This window comes from Pelobates fuscus, chromosome 4 (genome assembly GCF_036172605.1).
Source record: "Pelobates fuscus isolate aPelFus1 chromosome 4, aPelFus1.pri, whole genome shotgun sequence".
Lineage (NCBI taxonomy): Eukaryota > Metazoa > Chordata > Amphibia > Anura > Pelobatidae > Pelobates > Pelobates fuscus.
In genome coordinates, this window is record NC_086320.1 from 171,284,766 (window position 1) to 171,306,594 (window position 21,829).

Consider the following 21,829-nt stretch of genomic DNA (forward strand, 5'->3'; position numbering starts at 1 on the left):
ACTAGTGTCCCTTTAATTTGCTTTGTGCATAGCCTATGTAGCCTATTAAAGTTTGTCAATTTTTTTTTTAATTTTGAAACTAACTTCTACAGTTTACTGTCTAAATCTGGGCCGCATTTATAGGCAGGATTACCTCTACTGCATTATCCAAATCCGTTTCATCCAACTGGTTGACATAGATTGGCTGAGAGTGCTCAGCCAGCCTGCCCAAACACTCTGAGCCAGTGAAAGTCATCCAGTTTGGATGAAATTGACATGGATAATGAGGAAATGGTCAGTGTAATTAAGATGGAGATAGTGTGTTAGGTTGTTTAGAATTAACTCTGTAATATCAATATGCTGTCCAGGTGTTGTCCCTTAGCTCTGGGAAAAGCCCCATTTCTATTAAACCATTTTGTCATTAAATTGTTTAGAGCAAGGTCTCCTTCACCTCTCGTCTCTGTTATATTCTGTATGTAAGTTATTTGTTGTCAAATATCTCCATTTTATCATTGTAAAGTGCTGCAGAACATCTGGCTGTTACACAAATGCTAATTATAATAATAATATTAGTGTTCCTTTAATGACGTACACATTTGCTTAAATGGGTATTGATAGGACACGAATATGTTGGAGACAATAAACTGTCAACATATCACAACAACTTGCCGCTATATTTGTCAGGTGTAAGGTTACAAAAGCAAAGTCTATTAATTCCCAATCACGGCATGGCTCCCATAATTATAAAGTTTCGATTACTGCTAGATCTTTTTGTTTCCCCTTACCATTTTCTATATAGCCAAAGTAAAAAGATTTGTTTGTTATTTATGTGCATCCTATTGTATCCATTTGCACTGGTGATTACCAGTGTACTCTCATGTAAGCATAGCTTATCTGTGAAGAAATATTATTGCAATGAAGAAGCGCTGCTTATCTTTGAATACATAATATTGCCATGAAGTAATTGTTTTTTTTTTTTTTATATATGAATGTGACACACTACGCAATAATAATAATACACTTGTTTTTGGCTCTTAAATTATCACAAGGGAAATAATGAAGGCTCATTCTTGTATTCTCTCACATTTCTATTTTTAATATCTATCCAGATCAAGAATGGAGCAAACTATATGAACATTTGCTCAGCCACGGTAACAATCTTAAACCTTACATTTGCAACACTTGCAACCAAAGATTCTTCAAAAAGTAAGTGTTATATAAGAAAGTGCTTCTGCCTAGTTTTATCAACACCCCCCTCACCAGCCTTTACTTTACTATTTTTCATCCTTTCTTCACTCTACTCCATGGGTGTCCAACCTTGGCCACATTGAGCGCAGAGCTATTGTCTTGGGCCACACATAAAATCTATAATATTAATTTATATAATAAAACTTTAAAACCCCTTTTAATTTTGTTTAGTAGATAACTCCTTTATGTGAAATTGCCATATTTAAGGATACCAAATTAGGGAGCTATCTACTAAATATATATACCTGTATAAGCACACATAACCAGATATACACTCAAAATCACATAAACACATTCAATCACAAACCTATACACACCTAATCACACACATACACTCACAGACCTATGTGCACAATAACAAATATACACACATAATCACAGATGCACACATACAATCACTGACCTATACACAGTCACATACGCACGCATATAATGCAATATAATGGCGCTCCTTAATACTTTTTATATACTGCCTGTTGGATCCATTTACAGAGGCAAGTTAACACAGAGCAGGATAATCGTAAAAAAATGCAGAGTTTTAAACCCTAGGCACCAGAAATGGAAATAATCCGGTCCCTGAGAGCTGAGAACCAAATCACCTAAAGGGAAGAGAAGCTCCAGACGACTGGAATGTGTCACAGAATCTTCTGTGCATTTACAATGATGTCCGGAGTCCCCATCACAATTGGTCTCCAGCATTGCGGCCATGGCCAAAAAAAAAATAGTATCCTTCCCTCAGGGAGCTATTCCTTAAAGACTTTACGTACTGAGGGCTTCTAAGAGAGGAAGGCTGAACTCTCTTAATAAAAAGCTAAATAAAAATTTGCTTAAGAAAGCCAAAATAAAACTTTTTTAAAGACCTCTTAAAAGGGAAGTGCACACAGGAAGAAAGACTCAGGATTAGGTCGTAAAAGGGAGTGTTTATATTGTTAATTTTCTGTCCTATATAGCCAAATGGGAGTAACTAGCCCTATAATAATGCTGCCATGGGTTAGCGAGGAATGCTTTGTTTTAATAATATTTTAAGGGTGATTGGTTAGTTGCATTGTTGGCTGATCACATCCTTGGGCTTCACCTTGGCAAACTAAACAAATTCAGCTTTTGTTTAGAGAACTTGTATACTCACCTGCCATATGACAGGATAATTGTGATACGCACATGTGAAAAATCAGACAAACTGCTTGCAACTTGCTTATTAATCGACAACATATACTACTTTCTTTTGTGTCTGGTGTTTTTAAGAATTGTTTTAAAGATGGATGATTTACATAGGTTTCATTTAAGGATTCTCCAGCACAGCGAGGCATTAATTTATGGCTTCTTTATAGACTTTACTACAGATTTGAACATTAATCCTGGATACAAATTTGTCAAATATAAACCTTCACATTAGAGTACATTAACTGCTAAGTGTAATATTTAGACATTGTATATGTTTGCTGGGGCTCTTTTGTTTTCTTCTCCCTATAAAGAGCATGTTACTAGTGTTGGTTTAATATACCAGTACCATCTCTAGTTCAAAGTGGACCTCTGGCATGAAGGCAATATATATATACACCTGCTCCCCGATCGTTTAAGGAATATTCACCTTTCATCATATTTTTCCTCTTTTTCTTTTTTTACTTTAAAGGGCTCTTACTGATTTGTACTATATCTTTGTAACTTACTTACTTAATATTGAATTATCTCCTTTTATTCATCATTACCATTAATCACTCCAATAAAATAGATAAAAAAAAAAAAAAAGAAGCAGATAAACAGATAAGACTTACTAATAATTTAATTGGTCTCATAATATCCACAATCTAGGCACGTTTCTTTTGCGCTTTTTTTTTCTCTCTCCTATGGATACATTTTGTCTCTTTTTTTTCCCATATCAGTGGATCCCAACCTGTTTTCACTTGTGTACCCCTTGTCAGCCGATTTCCCTCATATTAGTGATATGTTTGTAATTAATATAGTTCGTGTTATTTCAAACTTTTATATATACCGTCCAGGCATTATACAGCAGAGTTCTCAGTAGCTCTAGAAAGTGTGAGTTAGTCTTTTATTGGGTTAACTATGATTAATAAGACTTGACATATTGCACTATTATTCCTCCTATTTAGTCTTTTTCTGAGGTATTGCAAAGACAATAAGTGTTAACCACTGATCTTTCATGTGTATGTATATATGTGTGTGTGTGTGTGTGTATATATATATATATATATATATATATATATATTAATTATTTGATATTTTAACTCTGCATATATTTTCTACTTCTGGCGCAGTCTTTCTTTTTGTCACATTCTGTACTTTAAGCTAGGTTTGCAAATCCCTGCTTGTTCACTACTGCCTCCTCTAAATGTGCCGTACACAAATGGAAGGCTTGACCTGTAATTGTGGGAGGGACTATTAGTCCTATTTAAACCCAGTGAGCCCCTGCTTACCTGTCGTCAACGATCTCGGAAGTTCTCCTCCCACCGCACCCTTTATTATTTCATATTATCTAGGTGGGCCCTCTTTTTACAGGTCTACCCTCACGTCGGTTTCGGCACACCTCAACCAACTTTGTTCTTACTAAACTTTCATTATACCATACGTTCCTCTAAATGTATGTGTGTGTGTGTGTGTGTGTGTGTATATATATATATATATATATATATATATATATATATATTAAACCAGTTACACTTTTTCAAGACAAGGAGTGCACCCTTATTGATTATTGTGTGTAGTCAGGGACAAAGGTTGAGAATAAAGCTTTGTAAATAAAGCTTGTCGGTTGTGCCGTGCCGAAACCTAAGTTCGGGTAAGCCTGTATAAATAAAGAGGGCTGGTTGGTGGGTGGGTGTAATTGATCGAAGACCGCTCTGATGAGAGGGCAGGCTGAGTATTTAACCCCTTAAGCACACATGACCTGTAGGACATGTCATGATTCCCTTTTATCCAGAAGTATGGTCCTTTAAGGGGTTAAGCCGGGTAACCCCTCCCAGAAATACAGGCAAATTGCCTTAATACTTGTAGTCGGGGGCAAAGACCGAGAATAAAGCTAGTCGGTTGTTTCGTACCGATACCGACGTTCGGGTAAGCCTTTATAAATAAAGAGGGCAAAAAGTTTCAATGCAAACTTTATTGCATATTCAATACAACATATTATAACGCCAAACTTTTAAAAGCTTGCTTTAATGCTAGTTGCAGTTGTGGTATTTATCTTACATATACAGAATAGAGATCGACCGATATTGATTTTTTTTTTTTTAGAGCCAATACCGATAATCTGTGAACTTTCAGGCGATAGCTTACCGATATTCTGTACATTTATCGTTTTGAGAAGGAATTTTTTTTTTTGCAAATCAAAAATATACATGCCAGTCAGATTTTTTTTTTTTTATGTTTTCAGGAATATTTGTATATTTGTATGTGTGTGGGTAGTGGATGCAATGAGAGTATTTCATTAGTAAGTGCAGTGTGTTTGTGTGTAAATATGTGCGGTAGGAACTTCCCCCAAAGTGTAACTTTCCCCTGTCTTGTCTCCCACGGTACAGGAGATTCAGTCAGAGAGTGCTCTAAACCTAGGACCATCAATAGGTTGTCATTTAGGTGTATGAATGAGGTGTATGATACTCGTTTTCCTGGCACTATAGGGTCTCTAGGTCCCCCCCCCTCCAGCCGGGCTCTAGTGTGAGGAAGGGGTTAAACACATACCTTTTCTCCACTGCCAGGCTCCCTCGGCGCTGTGGACTCTCCTCCTCCTTTCCCGTCATCGGCTGCATGCATGGCAAGAGCCGTGCGCGCATTCAGCCAGTCCACAGGAAAGCATTCTCAAAGACGGTAAGCACTAAAGCTCCAACTGCCGGCGTTGAAGTTGTTACAAATCTGTGCCTTTCCAAGGAACACAATAGGTCTGCCCAACATATCTTTCAGCCCTCGTTGTTCAGATTGGGACCTTCCAGATAAGCAAGAACAGGAAAGGTATAAACAATATACCAGCGAATGAATATAGATATAAATAATGAGGGGGTATACTCACCCCTCCAACATAGTGATACAATGTGTCCAAATGTACATACAAAGTAAAACAACAAAAAAAGAGAATATAGTGCAGATGGTTTACAAAAATAAAAAATGAATAATAGTAGCAATTGGTTGAAACCACTCACGTGGGTTGGAGCCTATAAGCTATTGGCTCTGTAAGTGACTCCTTTTTGCTCTTGAGGCAGCAACACACCCCTTTATCCCAAACGATGTTCTCCAGAAGATATGGAACGAGCAGAGAGAAAAAACCTCATAGGTGGTATTGTACAGATAGTGTATACAATATAGTGAGATAGTAATGATTATGCTCACCTTAGACAGAGCCTTGAATTCCTGGCTCTGAGGTTTGTTGGCAATATGCTAATTTATTGGGATAGCATTCCCCACATATTGTTCCTGGAGGCTAGAAAGGACTATATGGACTAATATAAAAAAATAACGATTTATTGTAGAGATAAAAAATTATAAAAAAAAATATTTAGACTTCTCAAAAGCATATAATCAAAATGATAGAAAGTCCAAGTATAAAAGTCCAAACTCCAGCTAAACGCGTTTCACTCTTGTATGAGCTTCCTCAGTAGCTGTGAAGTAGCCTCAGGAATCTTCCACTTTAGAAGTGTTCTAAAGTTAATTCGGATCCTCCCTTTGGGGTCACAGGATGTGTAATTATCCAATCATAAGGTCAGAGTCTCTTTCAAATTTCTTATACTGATCTCCTGTGGTAAAAAAAGCTTACATTGGCTGAATTGCCTGTCAATCAATTAAAAAAACTTGATTAGAACAAATTCTATTGGTGGTTGGATGGGGCTGTCATGCATAGCACCCATTCATCTTCCCGAATGTCATCATTAATAAAAAAAACAAACAAAAAAAAAAAATGGAATGAATATTAACAAAGTGAAATAAATAGGTACAATAACAGAGAGGTATCCCTCAAATATAGAATAAAAGGGATTACCAAAATAGGGGTCGATTTAAAAACTTACTGGATGAGGAAGTGCAATCAAGACAAACTCCTCCCATTGGAATTCAAGACTTCATTTTATAAAAGGACATAAAACCAAATAGCATAAAAAATGTTCCGATGGTACAAATATAAAATTGCAGATGGTACAGATATAATATGATAAATGTTAAATATATGTTGAGGATAATTAAAGGAAGTGACAGAGTTCGAAATCTATATTTAAACCTTTGGGTTGTAAAGTCCCAAGGCTAAAAATCCACCTCATTTCATTTTGAGCTAAAATTTTATTAAAATCACCGCCTCTCCAATTTCCTAAAGTTTTGTGTATGCCCATAAATATGAGCCCCTGAGGATTGCTGTTGTGTGTAATCTTGAAATGATTGGATACACATTGTCCTTCATATCCCTTCTTAATGTTCCTTATATGCTCTTCTATTCTAATATGCAAGTTACGTTTTGTGCGGCCCACATACTTGAGGCCGCATGGACATTTCAACAGGTACACTACATTGGTTGAATGGCAAGTGATGAGATTGTTTATGTTGAACTCTTTTTCTTTAGTACTTTTGAATTTCCCTATATGTCTTTTTTTGCTTCCAGTGTTCCTGCACGCCAAACATATTCCACGACCAAAGAAACCTTTCCTAGTATCAATTGGCTTTATGCTGCATGGTTTTCTGATGTGGTTCCTTACTAGTAATTTTTTCATGTTAGGTGCCCCTCTAAAGACCACCTTGGGTTTGTCTGGTAGAATGGTGGACAGTACTGGGTCTTCCTTTAGGATTGACCAGTGTCTATTAATAATTTTTTTTAAATGACGTTTACCATGACTGTAATTACAGAAAAATGTCCATCGTACCAGAAGTAATTGCTGGTTAAAATTAAAAGAATCCCTTGCATAATAAAATCTATATGGTCAGGGGGGAAATTGCCTGATTGCTCTAAGAAAAACCTGGTGGCCATACAGCCCCTATCATGTGCAATATTGGTGTAAAGGGAGCTCACATCAGCAGTGGTCAGAAAATAGTTTTCGTTCCACACCAATTTTTCTATGTGTCTTCATATATCCCCAGTTTCCTTCATTATTTATATCTATATTCATTATAGCGCTCCACTATTGTATTGTATTGTATTGTTTATACCTTTCTTTTTCTTATATTTTGCACTTTATTGTGGATTAAGGTATTCCACTTTTTGTGTTGAGCTGCTTTTATTCAGGCACTTTAGTATATCACTCACTATCTCAGTAAGGGATAGTTATTGTTTTCTCTGAACCTTCCAGATAAGGCCTGACTAGTGGTAGGAGAGTCAGCTTCACTGGGACACAAATTGGTAGGATGAGAAATAGGTGCACAAATAGCTCATGACTGGGGTGTGAGCCCTGCAAAGTGGTGGCAAAAAAGTTCAGTATCTAACTGGCTACAGTCTGAATGAAGGTTGAACTGGGCCAAAGCTGCCGCCGCTTTAGCAGAAAAAGATCTATGATAGTCATAGAACGCATGACCATCATATTTTGCCCCACGTCTACCAATTTGTGTAAATACGTAATGATCAGACATTTTGTGTTCCCTCTGCAGCAAAGTATTGTACTGCTCACACACAGTATTACCTTATTGGGACCTTAGATGTGTGTCCTCTGCAAACACTGACACATGGCTTCCAATGACCTTACCATACGCTCTGCATCCTTCTCAATCAGCAATCATGTTGACATCTTCTGAGTTCTCGTCTGACCGGTTCTCCTATTGGAAGCACCTTTTATTAGTTATTAGTGTTTAGCCTTGCAATGAAATCAAAACTGCAATGTATTACATTGCTATGCCATTGCACCCTGACCACTTCATGGAGATGAATTGGCCTTGGAGGGCCTTTAAAAAGAAGTGGATCCAGGAGAGAACACTTTTATCAAAGCGCTAAAATTTCCATTACACCTACTGTTGCTTTTAATACCATAGAGATACTGGAGAATTTGACATGTGTGCACTTTTTCATAAAATCCCAATGATTAATGAATTACATTCGGTTGTCACAATTCGGCCATTCTAACCAAATATATCCCAAGTAGATGTTTGACATAATTAAACCACAATTACAGATATAAACTTATCAACAATTCTAAAATTTTAAATTCATCCAATTAAAGATTTTGTAATGGATATCTATCTCCCTTCCACAAAACCAAAGTTTTTTTTTTTCTTGTAAACATATGTGATATTTTGTTTACATTTATTGCAATTCATTTAGTGCATCATTCCTTGATATTTGTATTGTGTAAACTCTCTTAAATAAAGATTGTCAAAAACAACCTCTTAAGAAAACCAGGAACAAACTAAAATTAGAAACCATTCCAACTGCATTCCATCTACTAATGGCAGGTAGGTTTTTAGGGCAGAGGGACTCGTGTCCTTCAACAGTGACTCGATGTTTATGGGAAAAGACTAATATGTGTGTTCCCAACTGCCATTTGCAATGACTAACATATTGTGGCTAATACAAGATACGGTAATTGTAATTGCTGAAACGTTACAGATAGTTTCCAAAAGGTTTTAATGAGAAGCACAAAAAAATTGCTTTTAAAAAAAGACTTGCAGCACTTCACTAATATATGTTACATGCAGACAATATGGGTGTAATAAATCAAACATGATCTATCCTTACATATGTTATATTTAATACTGACTCACAGTCCACACATGCTTAATCTGGATTTCTTAAAAGTCCTGGTATGCTTTGTAGTCAGCATGTGCATTTCCTGTATTGTATTGTGATGCTTGTTTGGTTTTTAGGTTCTGTAATATGAAATAAAGGATTTGCATTTAACTGTCAAAGGCAGAAAAGGTAAATAGTAAATATATTTATCTACGTATATTTAGCCTGTCCTCCTTCACTGACAGGGTAGGATTTTGGCAGCTGTGTGTGCTGACATCAGATATCCAATATGCACAGAGTTAAAGGATCACTATAGTGTCAGGAAAACAAACCCGTTTTCATGTGCAGAAAAAAATCTGTGATCGACGTTTCGACCCCTATAGGGCCTTTTTCAAGATCTTGAAAAAGGCCCTATAGGGGTCGAAACGTCGATCACAGATTTTTAAATGCACCAGTGAATAAACGAAACTTCTAATCAAGACCTGTGAGTGCACCTTGTATATATTGTTGTGGTTTATATATAACACTGAGGTTTGCACCCAGGCAAGGATACCTTTTTTGTTTGTAATAGGGTGAGTGCCAAGATTACATTTATTTATTTATATATATATATATATATATATATATATATATATATATATATATATATATATATATATATATATATATTACCAATTCTGGCACTCTTCCCAAAAATCAGCTCTCAGAAGACTTCAGACCAAGGTGCTTCTCAGTGCAAAATATACAATCCAAAAGAATGAGAGCACTCACTGGTTTTGAAAAACTGTGTATTCAAATGCTAGGCAAACAAATCAACGTTTCGACCGTCAAGCGGTCTTTATCAAGATGCCAAATCAATACAAAAACAGACAATATATAGCATGTCTACAGATAAACTTACCCTATCACCGTGTAAAACCCATTACTCCGACATGCCCCTGTGATCGGCGCCGAAAATCGCGTCCTGGCGTGCGTGATGACGTCATGTCATGTGATCGCAACTCTGACAGTTGCCTAGTTACGGACTCAACATGTGACGTGAAATCATGTGATCGCAACTGGTGTCAGTTGCTTAGAAGCAGCTAAATACTGTGAACTATAGTGTAATGTAAATCGAAGACAGATAAAAACATGCATGGAGGATGAAAGTATTATTCAATAGCTGAATTAAATACTCTAATGTATATTGAGAAATATGATGCAGGCATATGAATGGCAATATTAGAGTAGAAAGGACATGGCTCATGAATGTATTGCAATGTGTGAAAAAATAAGTAAATAAATAAATAAAAAATATAAAGAAACATTACATGAATAAATAACTAAATAAACATAAAATGTGGAATATAAAATATATAAAAATAAAATAAAAAATAAAATACAATAAAATAAAAATAAATATAAATATAAAAATATAATAAAAATAAAATAATAAGAAAAAATAAAAAATGAAATATAAAAAATATCAGAATCCAAAAAAACAAATAAAAAATGAATGAAAAAAGTGAAACAAAAAGTGAATGAAAAAATAAAATAAAGTGACAAAAATGAAACAAGATGATGATCATGATGAGAATATATCTAAATATGTGTGAATGACTAGACTATATGTAAGTGTAACCTGAATGAGTGAATAATATATGGACCAGCGTGATCTGAATTATGTGATACTGCTGGTGACTAGAATGCACCTATAATGTAAATGTGTGAGACTATGAGTGTGTGAATACGTATGTGAGATAAAACCCTATCAGGAGAATGTAGTGACCAAAAGTGTGAACAAAGAAACCCAAAACTGGTGAACATAAACAACGTGGAAAAAGTGTAAAAAGTAATCTACAAAAGAGCACCACTTCCAAAGTAGTCTAAGAATGCCATTGTCGGCCGACACCACACTGATGTCAAAACTTGTGTGTAATGACCATCAACTTCAGGTTGTCCCATACAGAACTCAACTAACAAGAGATATATTATGTGTTATGTAAGTATGGGAATCGGGCAAGATGCTACTTGCAATGCGAGCCATTTTTTCTCTATGAATATCCCAAGAGAATTCCGAAATCATAATGCAAATCAAACATAAAAATTCCATAAGAGAATAGGGCTGAAAACTGCTTGAAACCCCGATTTAAATATAGAGTTATATTAACGGGTGTTTAAAAAACAACTAAAGCATATTCATTCAGTCCCTTGGGTTGAACCGTGTCAAGATACTGAATCCAGAACGTCTCTCTTTGTAAAATAATCTTTGATCTGTCGCCACCTCTGGCCAAAGGGGGAATGTGATCAATGATGATAAACTTGAGAGTTGGTAAACGATGTTGCAGTTCAAGGAAGTGTTTCGCCACCGGTTTATCTGTTTTGCCGTCTCGAAATGCCGTCATGATCCCCGATCTACATTCATGAGCCATGTCCTTTCTACTCTAATATTGCCATTCATATGCCTGCATCATATTTCTCAATCTACATTAGAGTATTTAATTCAGCTATTGAATAATACTTTCATCCTCCATGCATGTTTTTATCTGTCTCCGATTTACATTACACTATAGTTCACAGTATTTAGCTGCTTCTAAGCAACTGACACCATTTGCGATCACATGATTTCACGTCACATGGTGAGTCCGTAACTAGGCAACTGTCAGAGTTGCGATCACATGACATGACGTCATCACGCACGTCAGGACGCGATTTTCGGCGCCGATCACAGGGGCATGTCGGAGTAATGGGTTTTACACTTTGATAGGGTAAGTTCATCTGTAGACATGCTATATATTGTCTGTTTTTGTATTGATTTGGCATCTTGATAAAGACCGCTTGATGGTCGAAACGTTGATTTGTTTGCCTAGCATTTGAATACACAGTTTTTCAAAACCAGTGAGTGCTCTCATTCTTTTGGATATTATATATATATATATATATATATATATATATACACACACAACTAAAGAAAAATAATTTACAAAAAATACATATATAAATAGAATTACATAAATATACACATAGAATTCAAATAGAGATACATGTATATATATTTAAATTCTACGTGTATATTTGTGTAATCTTTTTACATAATTGTGTAATTTTATCCATTATAATTTGAGTGACATGTCTGACAACCCAAGCAGAAAGTCCAGATAATTTAATTTGCAAGCTCTATATTTAACCTTGTAACTCTAGATCAGGCTTCCCCAAACTCCGGCCCTCCACTGGTGAACTACAACTCCCATGATTCTATGAATGAAATAGGCTGAGAATCATAGGAGTTGTAGTTCAGCAACATCTGGAGGGCTGGAGTTTGGGGAAGCCTGCTTTAGATTAACCCCATAAAACCTGTACATGGGGGTACGGTTTTACTCGGGAGACTTCATCGCGATTTAGACAGGGGAGCTGCTGGGAAGGTAAGTAAGATTTTGCTGGGCCCCCACTGCACAGTCCATGCCACAGGATCACCAGGGAATACCACATCCCCCCTCTCTGGCCAAGTAAGAAGCATGGAGGGGGGACTAAAAAAAATTTTTTTTTAAATAATAATGCATTTTACACAAATAACATACCCACAGAAACGCAAACACACTCTGCATTATATAAACACACTACACAAACGCAAACTCTGCATTCACATTACGTACACTCTGCATTCACTATACACACACACTGCATTCACTTTACACACACTCTGCATTCACTATACACACACTACACAAACACACAAACTCTGCATTCATTATATACACACTACACAAACACACACTGCATTCACTAATCAAATACTCTCACTGCATCCACTACACACACACATATTCTAGAAAACATAGAAAATTCTGACTGGCATGTATGTTTTGTGCATTTACCTTAATAAAAAAAAATTGCAAAAAATTAAATAATAAACATGTTCAGTTAACAGTAGATTCGTGTATAAATAGTTTTTTTTTTTTTTTTTAAATTGTAAATGTACAGAATATCATAAGTTATCGGCTATCGGCCTGAAAGTTCACAGATTATCGGTATCTGCTCTAAAAAATCAATATCGGACGATCCCTACATGAAATCCTTGTTCCAGGTTTTGTTTTGATCAGTACTTGTACTATTTCCTCCATCCATAACCGGTTAATCTATACTTGAACTTTGGTCATCAGTAAATACCGTATTTATCGGCGTATAACACGCACTTTTTTCCCCTGAAAATAGGGGAAAAATCGTGGGTGCGTGTTATACGCCGATATCCCATAATTACTTACCTGTCCTGAAGCGTGGGCCGGCTTCACAGCTTGCACCGCGGTACAGGAACTTTAATTTCATGTTCCGGTTTCCGGCGGGACTGAAAGGAAGTGTGCACAATAGTCTGCACACTTCCTTTCAGTCCCGCCGGAAACCGGAACATGAAATTAAAGTTCCTTTACCGCGGTGCAAGCTGTGAAGCCGGCCCACGCTTCAGGACAGGTAAGTAATTATGGGAGGGGAAGTACACTATGGGAGGGGAGGGGATGGGGGGGGGGGGGAAGTACACTATGGGAGGGGAGGGGGGGAAGTACACGAGGGGAGGGGAGGGGGGGGAAGTACACTATGGGAGGGGAGGGGAGGGGGGGGGAAGTACACTATGGGAGGGGAGGGGAGGGGGGGGAAGTACACTATGGGAGGGGAGGGGAGGGGGGGAAGTACACTATGGGAGGGGAGGGGAGGGGGGGGGGGAAGTACACTATGGGAGGGGAGGGGGGGGGAAGTACACTATGGGAGGGGAGGGGAGGGGGGGGGAAGTACACGAGGGGAGGGGAGGGGGGGGAAGTACACTATGGGAGGGGAGGGGAGGGGAGGGGGGGGAAGTACACTATGGGAGGGGAGGGGGAGAATACTATGGGAGGGGAGGGGGGAGAATACTATGGGGGGGGAGAATACTATGGGAGGGGGGAGGGGGGAGGGGGAGAATACTATGGGAGGGGGGAGGGGGAGAATACTATGGGAGGGGGGAGGGGGAGAATACTATGGGAGGGGGGAGGGGGAGAATACTATGGGGGGGAGAATACTATGGGAGGGAGGAGGGGGAGAATACTATGGGAGGGGGGAGGGGGAGGGGGAGAATACTATGGGAGGGGGAGGGGGAGAATACTATGGGAGGGGGAGGGGGAGAATACTATGGGAGGGGAGGGGGGGAGAATACTATGGGGGGGAGAATACTATGGGAGGGGGAGAATACTATGGGAGGGGGGAGGGGGAGAATACTATGGGAGGGGGGAGGGGGAGAATACTATGGGAGGGGGGAGGGGGAGAATACTATGGGAGGGGGGAGGGGGAGAATACTATGGGAGGGGAGGGGGGGAGAATACTATGGGAGGGGAGGGGGGGGGGAGAATACTATGGGAGGGGAGGGGGGGAGAATACTAGGGGAGGGGGGGGGGACACTATGGGATGAGGGGGGAATAATATGGGATGAGGGGGGGGGAATACTATGGGAGGGGGGAAATTTCCTGGAATTTCTTTCTAAAAATGAGGTGCGTGTTATACGCCGGTGCGTGTTATACGCCGATAAATACGGTAGTTACATCAATGTCCATGACCACTTCTACTGTTAGAAATTGTAGTATTTAAAGGAATTTGTAAGTATAGCCTTTAACTTGAAACGCTGCACATCCAGAGATATTTGCTGAGATATTCTTTGCCGAGGGCAGACCCCCTCCCCCCCACCCGCCAAAACATCGCCTCTTCATCTGTGTGCATCTTAGCCTGCCTTACCCCCTTTTAGTGTATATTATTCCCTATTTGTCCCCATTGTGTGTCTTACACCTCCCTTTTGTATCACTTACGACCTCCCTTTGTGTGTCTTACTCCCCTCAGCCCCTTTGTGTGTCTCCTTCTTCTCTCCCAGACCCTTTGTGTGTTTCTCTTTCAGCCTCAGCCCGTATCCCTCCCCCGCCCCTCTGTGTCTCTTTTTCCTCTTGTCCAGCCCCCTGTGTCTCTTTCACCCCCAGCCCCTTTGTATTCCTTCTGTGTGTTTCTTTCATCCCCAGCCTCTCTGTGCATCTTTCTCACCCAAGGCCCATCTGTGTGTCTTTCTCCCCCCTCCTGTCCCTCTGTGTGTCTCTTTCCATATGCGCTACTTTCCCCTCCATGTCCCTTAGTGTTCCTCTCCCTTTCCCTCCATGACCCTTAGTGTTCTTCTCCCTTTCCCTCCATGTCCCTTAGTATTACTCTCCCTTTCCCTCCATGTCCCTTTGTGGTCCTCTCCCCTTCCCTCCAAGTCCCTTTGTGGTCCTCTCCCCTTCCCTCCAAGTCCCTTTGTGGTCCTCTCCCCTTCCCTCCATGTCCCTTTTGTGGTCCTCTCCCCTTCCCTCCATGTCCCTTTTGTGGTCCTCTCCCCTTCCCTCCATGTCCCTTTTGTGGTCCTATCACCTTCCTGTCCCTTAGTGGTCCTCTCTTCTTCCTGTTATTAGTGGTCCTATTCCCTGTCCCCTAGTGTTCCTTTGCCCTCCCCTCCATGTCCCTTAGTGTTCCTCTCCCCTCCTTTGGGGTGGCTATATAGTAGCCTCAACCTTATACATCGAGAGAGAAGGTAGGTCAGTTTGGAGGGTAGTGTGGTATGTCCAGTCACTGTAGGCCGTGCTGGTTGGGCGTGGGTTTGTGGTCACATCGTATGGTGTCCATCGCTTGTCTCCCGTTGTGCCCCTGCCACGCCATTCTACGAGTTACGTGTGTGCTGGCCCTACGAGAGAGGGGGACAAGGGATAGTAGGTTGGTTGCAGGTCCCAGTGCAGGTTGGAGCAGGTAAGAAGGGGAAACAGGGAGGCGTGGGGAGGAGAGAAAACCAGGGAGGGAGGAGAAGAGGGGCAGGGGCGTGAAGCCAGAAACAGGAAAAGGAGGGAGGGGGCAGGGAAAAGAAGAGAAGAATAAAGGGGGGAATATACTCACAAAAAAGGAAGAGGTGGGGGGAGTATACACATATATGTATACATTCACACATGGATGTGCACACACACATACATGCACGCGAAGATGGGGGAAGCGGATAGATGCCGGTCAATAGGACATTTTAAATGTGAAAAAAACAAACTTGAAAAAAGGATGGAGTAATCCTTTAATTTGCCGTGGGCCAGATTATCACGAAAAAAAATTATATTCCTCCATGTGTAGTCCCAGCTGTATACAGGGATTGTATTCTACCCATTCTGCTTGTTTGTTGGTATTTTACTATTTTTAAATAGTTTTTTTTTATTTTATTTTATATTATAGAGCTCAACTAAAAGCACACTCCTCTAAGCACATGTCTGTTACTTGTACTATCTGTGAAAAATCATTCAAGACCAACCAACAAATGAACAGACACCATAAACGCTTTCATCACAAACCAAGTATTGGTGAAAAAAGAAAAAGAAAGAAAGCAGCAAACCACACATTTGACATGGAACCGGAGTGCACCACCAATCCGGAGCTGTATTCAAAAAGAGAATTTGAATGTGAAATATGTAGCAGGTACTTTTTTTCATGTATTTGTTTTTTAAGAAATATACGGAGGGGAAAAAGCATTTTTTAAATTGTATTTTGTTCCATTTAGTGCATATGCAATTGTTACGAACGTCAGTAGTTATGGTACTTTGTTCACCTATTCTTTCCCCAATTGCTGAGCATCAGTGATTATAGCTACAGCTTGGGTGTAGATATGAATAGTTCAGATGAATGCAGCTTCGAAGACGAATCTCCCCAGCCAATAAAAGGTTACCCAAGCATGAGCCTAGACTTTATGAAGGGTACAACAGGAATAATGTTTTATTGATGCCACACTGGCTTTTCTGCAAGTCCCCATGCAAGGGGACCTCCCACAGTACACAAACGTGACAACCAATCATAGATCTTTGTTACAGTTAAACACTCCCATTGTAAACATAAAATCTCCTCCTCCCTGCCTGTGAGATAATTAGGTAAGCTAAGGGATAACCCAATTATCTCCAGGCAAAGTGAACACATTTTTCCCAAAACTTGGAACACCCCTTAAAATGCATGGTATCCCCACATATCCCCTGATAGCCCCAATCTGGGTGACCAACATATTCAAATTTCACCCATATCGGTTCAGGGGCTTTCTCAAAGTATGGAAGTCTTAGTTCACCGACCGCACATGAGGCTCCTGACCAATACAGTTCCATGAATTCAGTGTGTGCGGTCGGTCAATTTCGAAAAAGGCATAAAAACTAATTAAAACACGAACGGAGCCTCCTTGCTCATAGGAGCGATTGTTCCCCTTGTTCGTGGGCAGGGCTGGCCTTAGGCCATTAAGCGCCCTGTGCGAAAAGTCTACATGGCGCCCCCCTGCCCCTACCAAGTTGCCTGTAAACAGTCACACATACAGGCACAAGCAGACAGTCAGACACGCTCAGTTACAGGCAGACAGTCACACATGCTCAGTTACAGGCAGACAGTCACAGAGCCAAACACACAGTTAAAGGCAGACGGGCACACCGTCACAAGCAGACAGTCACACATACTCCGTTACAGTCATACACACTCCGTTACAGGCATGAAGACACTCACGCTCTATGATAGGCACACACACACTCAGTTAAAGGCAGATAGTCACACATACAGGCACAGGCACACACAACAGCACAGCTACAGCGACATACACAATTGGAGTCATACACAGGCAGACAGTCACAGACACAGTCACACACACACAGGCAGACAGTCGCACACAAACAGTCACACACACAGGCAGACAGCCACAGGCAGGCAGGCAGACAGACAGTCACACACACAGGCAGGCAGTCACACAGACAGTCACACAGGCAGGCAGACACACACACAGGCAAGCAGACACATGAACATGGAGACAGTCTCACACACATACACACACAGGAAGGCAGACACATTGAGCAGGCAAACAGTAACAAGCAGTCACAGGCAGGCAGACAGTCAGTCACACACACAGGCAGGCAGACACATGAACAGGCAAACAGTAAAACACAGGCAGTCAGTCACACACACACACACACACACAGGAAGGCATACACATGAACAGGCAAACAGTAACACACAGGCAGGCAGTCGGTCACACACACACAGACTTACCTCTTTCCATTATGGCTGCAAGGGGTAGTGGATGCAGTTGGTCGTTGGGGAAGCAGGGGCGCCTTCCTGCTTCCCTCTTCCTGTGCAGCTTCGGGTAGGTATTACCAGGGGGTTCAGGTATGTATTAGGCCCTGCCGCTCATTAAGTCCCGCCCCCACCGCCGAGATTTTTTTTTTTTTTTTTTTTTAATAGACCCGGGTGGAGAATAATTAATCCTTCACCCGGGTACCTGTTTTAGTTCCCCTGTCAGCCGGCCATGTGCGAGCTGTGTCGGCTGTCGGGGCGCTCCCTGGTCTATGGCGCCCTGTGCGGCTGCACAGCTCGCACACCCCTAAGGCCGGCCCTGTTCGTGGGAACCGAACTACCGAATGGTGCTCTCCTGGCTGTTCTAAAAAAAGGAAGCAGTCATTCGTATGGTTTCAGCGGTGTTTGGGAAGTTGAGTGTCTGATCTCAGATCCAGAAACTCGATGACCAAGTCCCGCTGCCTCCTTTAGAGCAAACAAGATGGACGCCGTTTTCTCTTCCACATGGCGTTCGGCTATACGAACGTCGGCCTCCCAGCGAGAGCGCTCAATTGACAGTTCCCTTTGTAGATAATGAGCCAGGAGGGAGGTCTGTGTTCGGTAGTTTCAATCTACGACACTAATGAACAAAAAAAATAATGAATGGTCTTTAGAAAATACAGAATATAAAGTCTATTTTTTTTCACAGCAATATTCTAACAAAAGGTGATACTTTAAAGATATATGAGTCTTTATGATTTAAAGCGGCACTGTCATGCCGAACTAACCTTTCTTTAATCGATTCATCTTCTCTTCCTCTGTCAGGATCTGTTATTAATTTCTTCCTGTCTGCTCTAGTTTTCTTTAAAACATAAGACAAAGTTGGGACTACTTGTCTTATGGAGGTTTCCTATGCGTGACCATCTCTGACCAGCGGAGGAGCAAAGTGTGCTTCATTTCCGGTGGTCAGAGAAATGTTCCCATAATTCTCACCTTTCCTCAGTGTTCCCACGATGCTTTCTTTCACTTTTCACGAATGTCCTGTCACTTAGACAGAAAGCTGGCGAAACTACCGAATTGCGTCCTAACAGAATGAGAACAGTTTCTCCATTCATGTTAGGACGCTATTCAGGACTTTGTTCGGATCGGAATTTCATTAGAATGAATAAAACTCTGATCCTATTCGTGCCGCGGCTGCATCTTGCACCCACTTAGTAGATAGCTCCCTAATTTGGTATTAGGGAGCTATCTACCAAAAGGCTGAAAGATCTAAATTGGATTACTTAGTATTCGTAAATTATGCCCCTACTCGCTATGCCGCGATTCCAAAGAACTTTCCCATGCTGTGTAAAATGATTAGCAATCAGAGTGTTCTGAGTCAAATTGCATTGAAAGGCTTTATAAGATGGTTTTTATTTGGCCTTTTTTGGGGCTGAAAAATGAAGATTTTAGATAAAAGAAGACATCAAGTGTTTTTTTTTTTTTTTTTTTTTTTTTTTTTCCAGACACTTAGTTGTTTTATTCCCCCCTCACTATTTCTAGGGTGAGGGGGTAGGTAGGGGTTTAATAATTTGTTTTGTGTGGAGGGGGGGGGGGTTACTAGGGGCTTGGGGACCCCTAGTCATCTTGAGGGGGAGGGGGCAATTTCATTTATGCCCTTATACACACACTGCTGCCCCCCCGTACACACACGATCCTCCCATACACACACTGCCCCACAAATTCATACAGTGCACACCCATACACACACTGCCCCACACACACATACAGTCCACACCCATACACACATTGCCCCCCCCCCCATACACACACTGCCCCCCATACACACACTGCCCGAAACACACATACAGTGCCCCCCATACACACACTGCCCCAAACACACATACAGTGCCCCCCCATGCACACACTGCCCGAAACACACATACAGTGCCCCCCATATACACACTGCCCCAAACACACATACAGTGCCCCCCATGCACACACTGCCCCAAACACACATACAGTGCCCCCCCATGCACACACTGCCCCACACACACATACAGTGCCCCCATACATACACTGCAGCTCTCTCACACACACACACTGCCCCACACATACACTGCCCCCTAACACACACACTGCTGCCCTCACACTTCCCACTGCTCCTATGCCCTATATCCCAGCAGACCCCAGGTAAGTTGTCAAACTGTTACTTACTTTGGGAATGGGATCCTGGCACCATAACTACTTCACTGAGCTGTAGTGGTTATTGGGCCTGGATTATTTTTTTAAAATAATCTACAAGTGCCCCTCCCGAGATCAGGCTCTGGATCCGCCACTGACCCCCATAGAGTGAGGGATGACATGGGGGTGCTTAAGAAGTGGCGGGGAGCACTGCTTCTTTTTTTACATTTTACAAGGAGGGAGCTGCGCGCCGGTAGCTCCCTCTTTGTAATAAACCGAACCAATGAACACCAATATTCAGTGTTTGTTTGTTCGTCTGACATTTCTATTTATTCATGCGTCTTTCTGACGAATTAATAAATAGATAAAATGTCCCACAGAACTTCATCTACCCAAACAAAGATGGAGGCACCCAGGACCTAGGTCCGGGCACAAAATAAAGTTACAAAACTAGGTAATATGGGGCGCTTAGGGGAATTTGGGGGTGTTTAGGGGGTCAATTAGATGTAGTGGAGTCGGGAGGGGGTAAAAAAAACAGAATCCGGCAATGACAGTGCCGCTTTACAAAAACAGAATTAGACCACCCAGGTGCAGCATATATACAATGAATGTAAAACGATAATTACTTCCTTTTGATTTGGTATAACAAAGGATTCCTCTCAATCCTCAATGTACATGGAAAATAAGATATACCTAAACACATAAACAGAGAAAGAAAAAAACTCATAGGGAAATAACATTAATTAACATTGGCCCCTTATTTTAATGTTGCACTCACAAAATTGGGGAGATATTCAGGCTCATCAATAATGTATGGACTCTCACAGGTTCATCCTCATTCAGATATCCAGTGATGCATGAAAAAAAAAATAATAAACACAGTACAGTGCTGATATGAATTAAAATCACACGCTTTAATGAATGCACTTACAGTGTACAAGTAGTTAAAAAAAGCCCATCAATATAGTTTTGTGTTTCCAATCTCTTTGATGAAAAATGGAGGGTTCTTCATAGAAGTGGTAGGCAAAAATACAGATGTACCGTATATACTCGAGTATAAGCCGACCCGAATATAAGCCGAGGCCCCTAATTTTATCCCAAAAAACTGGGAAAACTTATTGACTCGAGTATAAGACTAGGGTGGGAAATGCAGCAGCTACTGGTAAATTTCTAAATAAAATTAGATCCTAAAAAAAATATATTAATTGAATATTTATTTACAGTGTGTGTATAATGAATGCAGTGTGTGCGTATGTGTGTGTGTATGAGTGCAGCGTGTGTGTATGAGTGCAGCGTGTGTGTGTATGAGTGCAGTGTGTGTGTGCATGAATGCAGTGTGTGTGTGCATGAATGCAGTGTGTGAATGCAGTGTGTGCAGGGCCGGTGCAAGGATATTTGCCGCCGTAGGCAAAAAAAAAATTGTGCCACCCCCTCCCCCCCCCCATATGTCCTGACTTCCCCTCCTCCTCCCTCAGTGGTCCTTACCTCCCCACCCCCGTGTTCCTTCACTCCCCCCCCCAGTGGTCCTGACTCACCCTCCCCTAGTGGTCCTTACCCTCCCCTCCCCTAGTGGTCCTTACTTCCCCCTCCCCTCCCATAGTGGTCCTTATCCCACCCCCTCCCTCCCATAGTGGTCCTTATACCCCCCCTCCCTCCCATAGTGGTCCTTATCCCACCCCCTCCCATAGTGGTCCTTATACCCCCCCTCCCTCCCATAGTGGTCCTTATACCCCCCTCCCTCCA

General features: G+C 41.0%; 1 protein-coding gene across 1 annotated transcript in view; it reads left to right on the top strand.

The window, feature by feature from the left end:
- LOC134608713 (zinc finger protein 260-like) overlaps positions 1-21,829 on the top strand; it is a 48,746-nt gene that overhangs the window by 4,046 nt on the left and 22,871 nt on the right. Inside the window, exons 3-4 of the mRNA XM_063451770.1 lie at positions 1,089-1,185; positions 16,088-16,327. Coding sequence (XP_063307840.1) covers positions 1,089-1,185; positions 16,088-16,327 — 337 coding nt within the window. The remainder of the gene's footprint in view (positions 1-1,088; positions 1,186-16,087; positions 16,328-21,829) is intronic.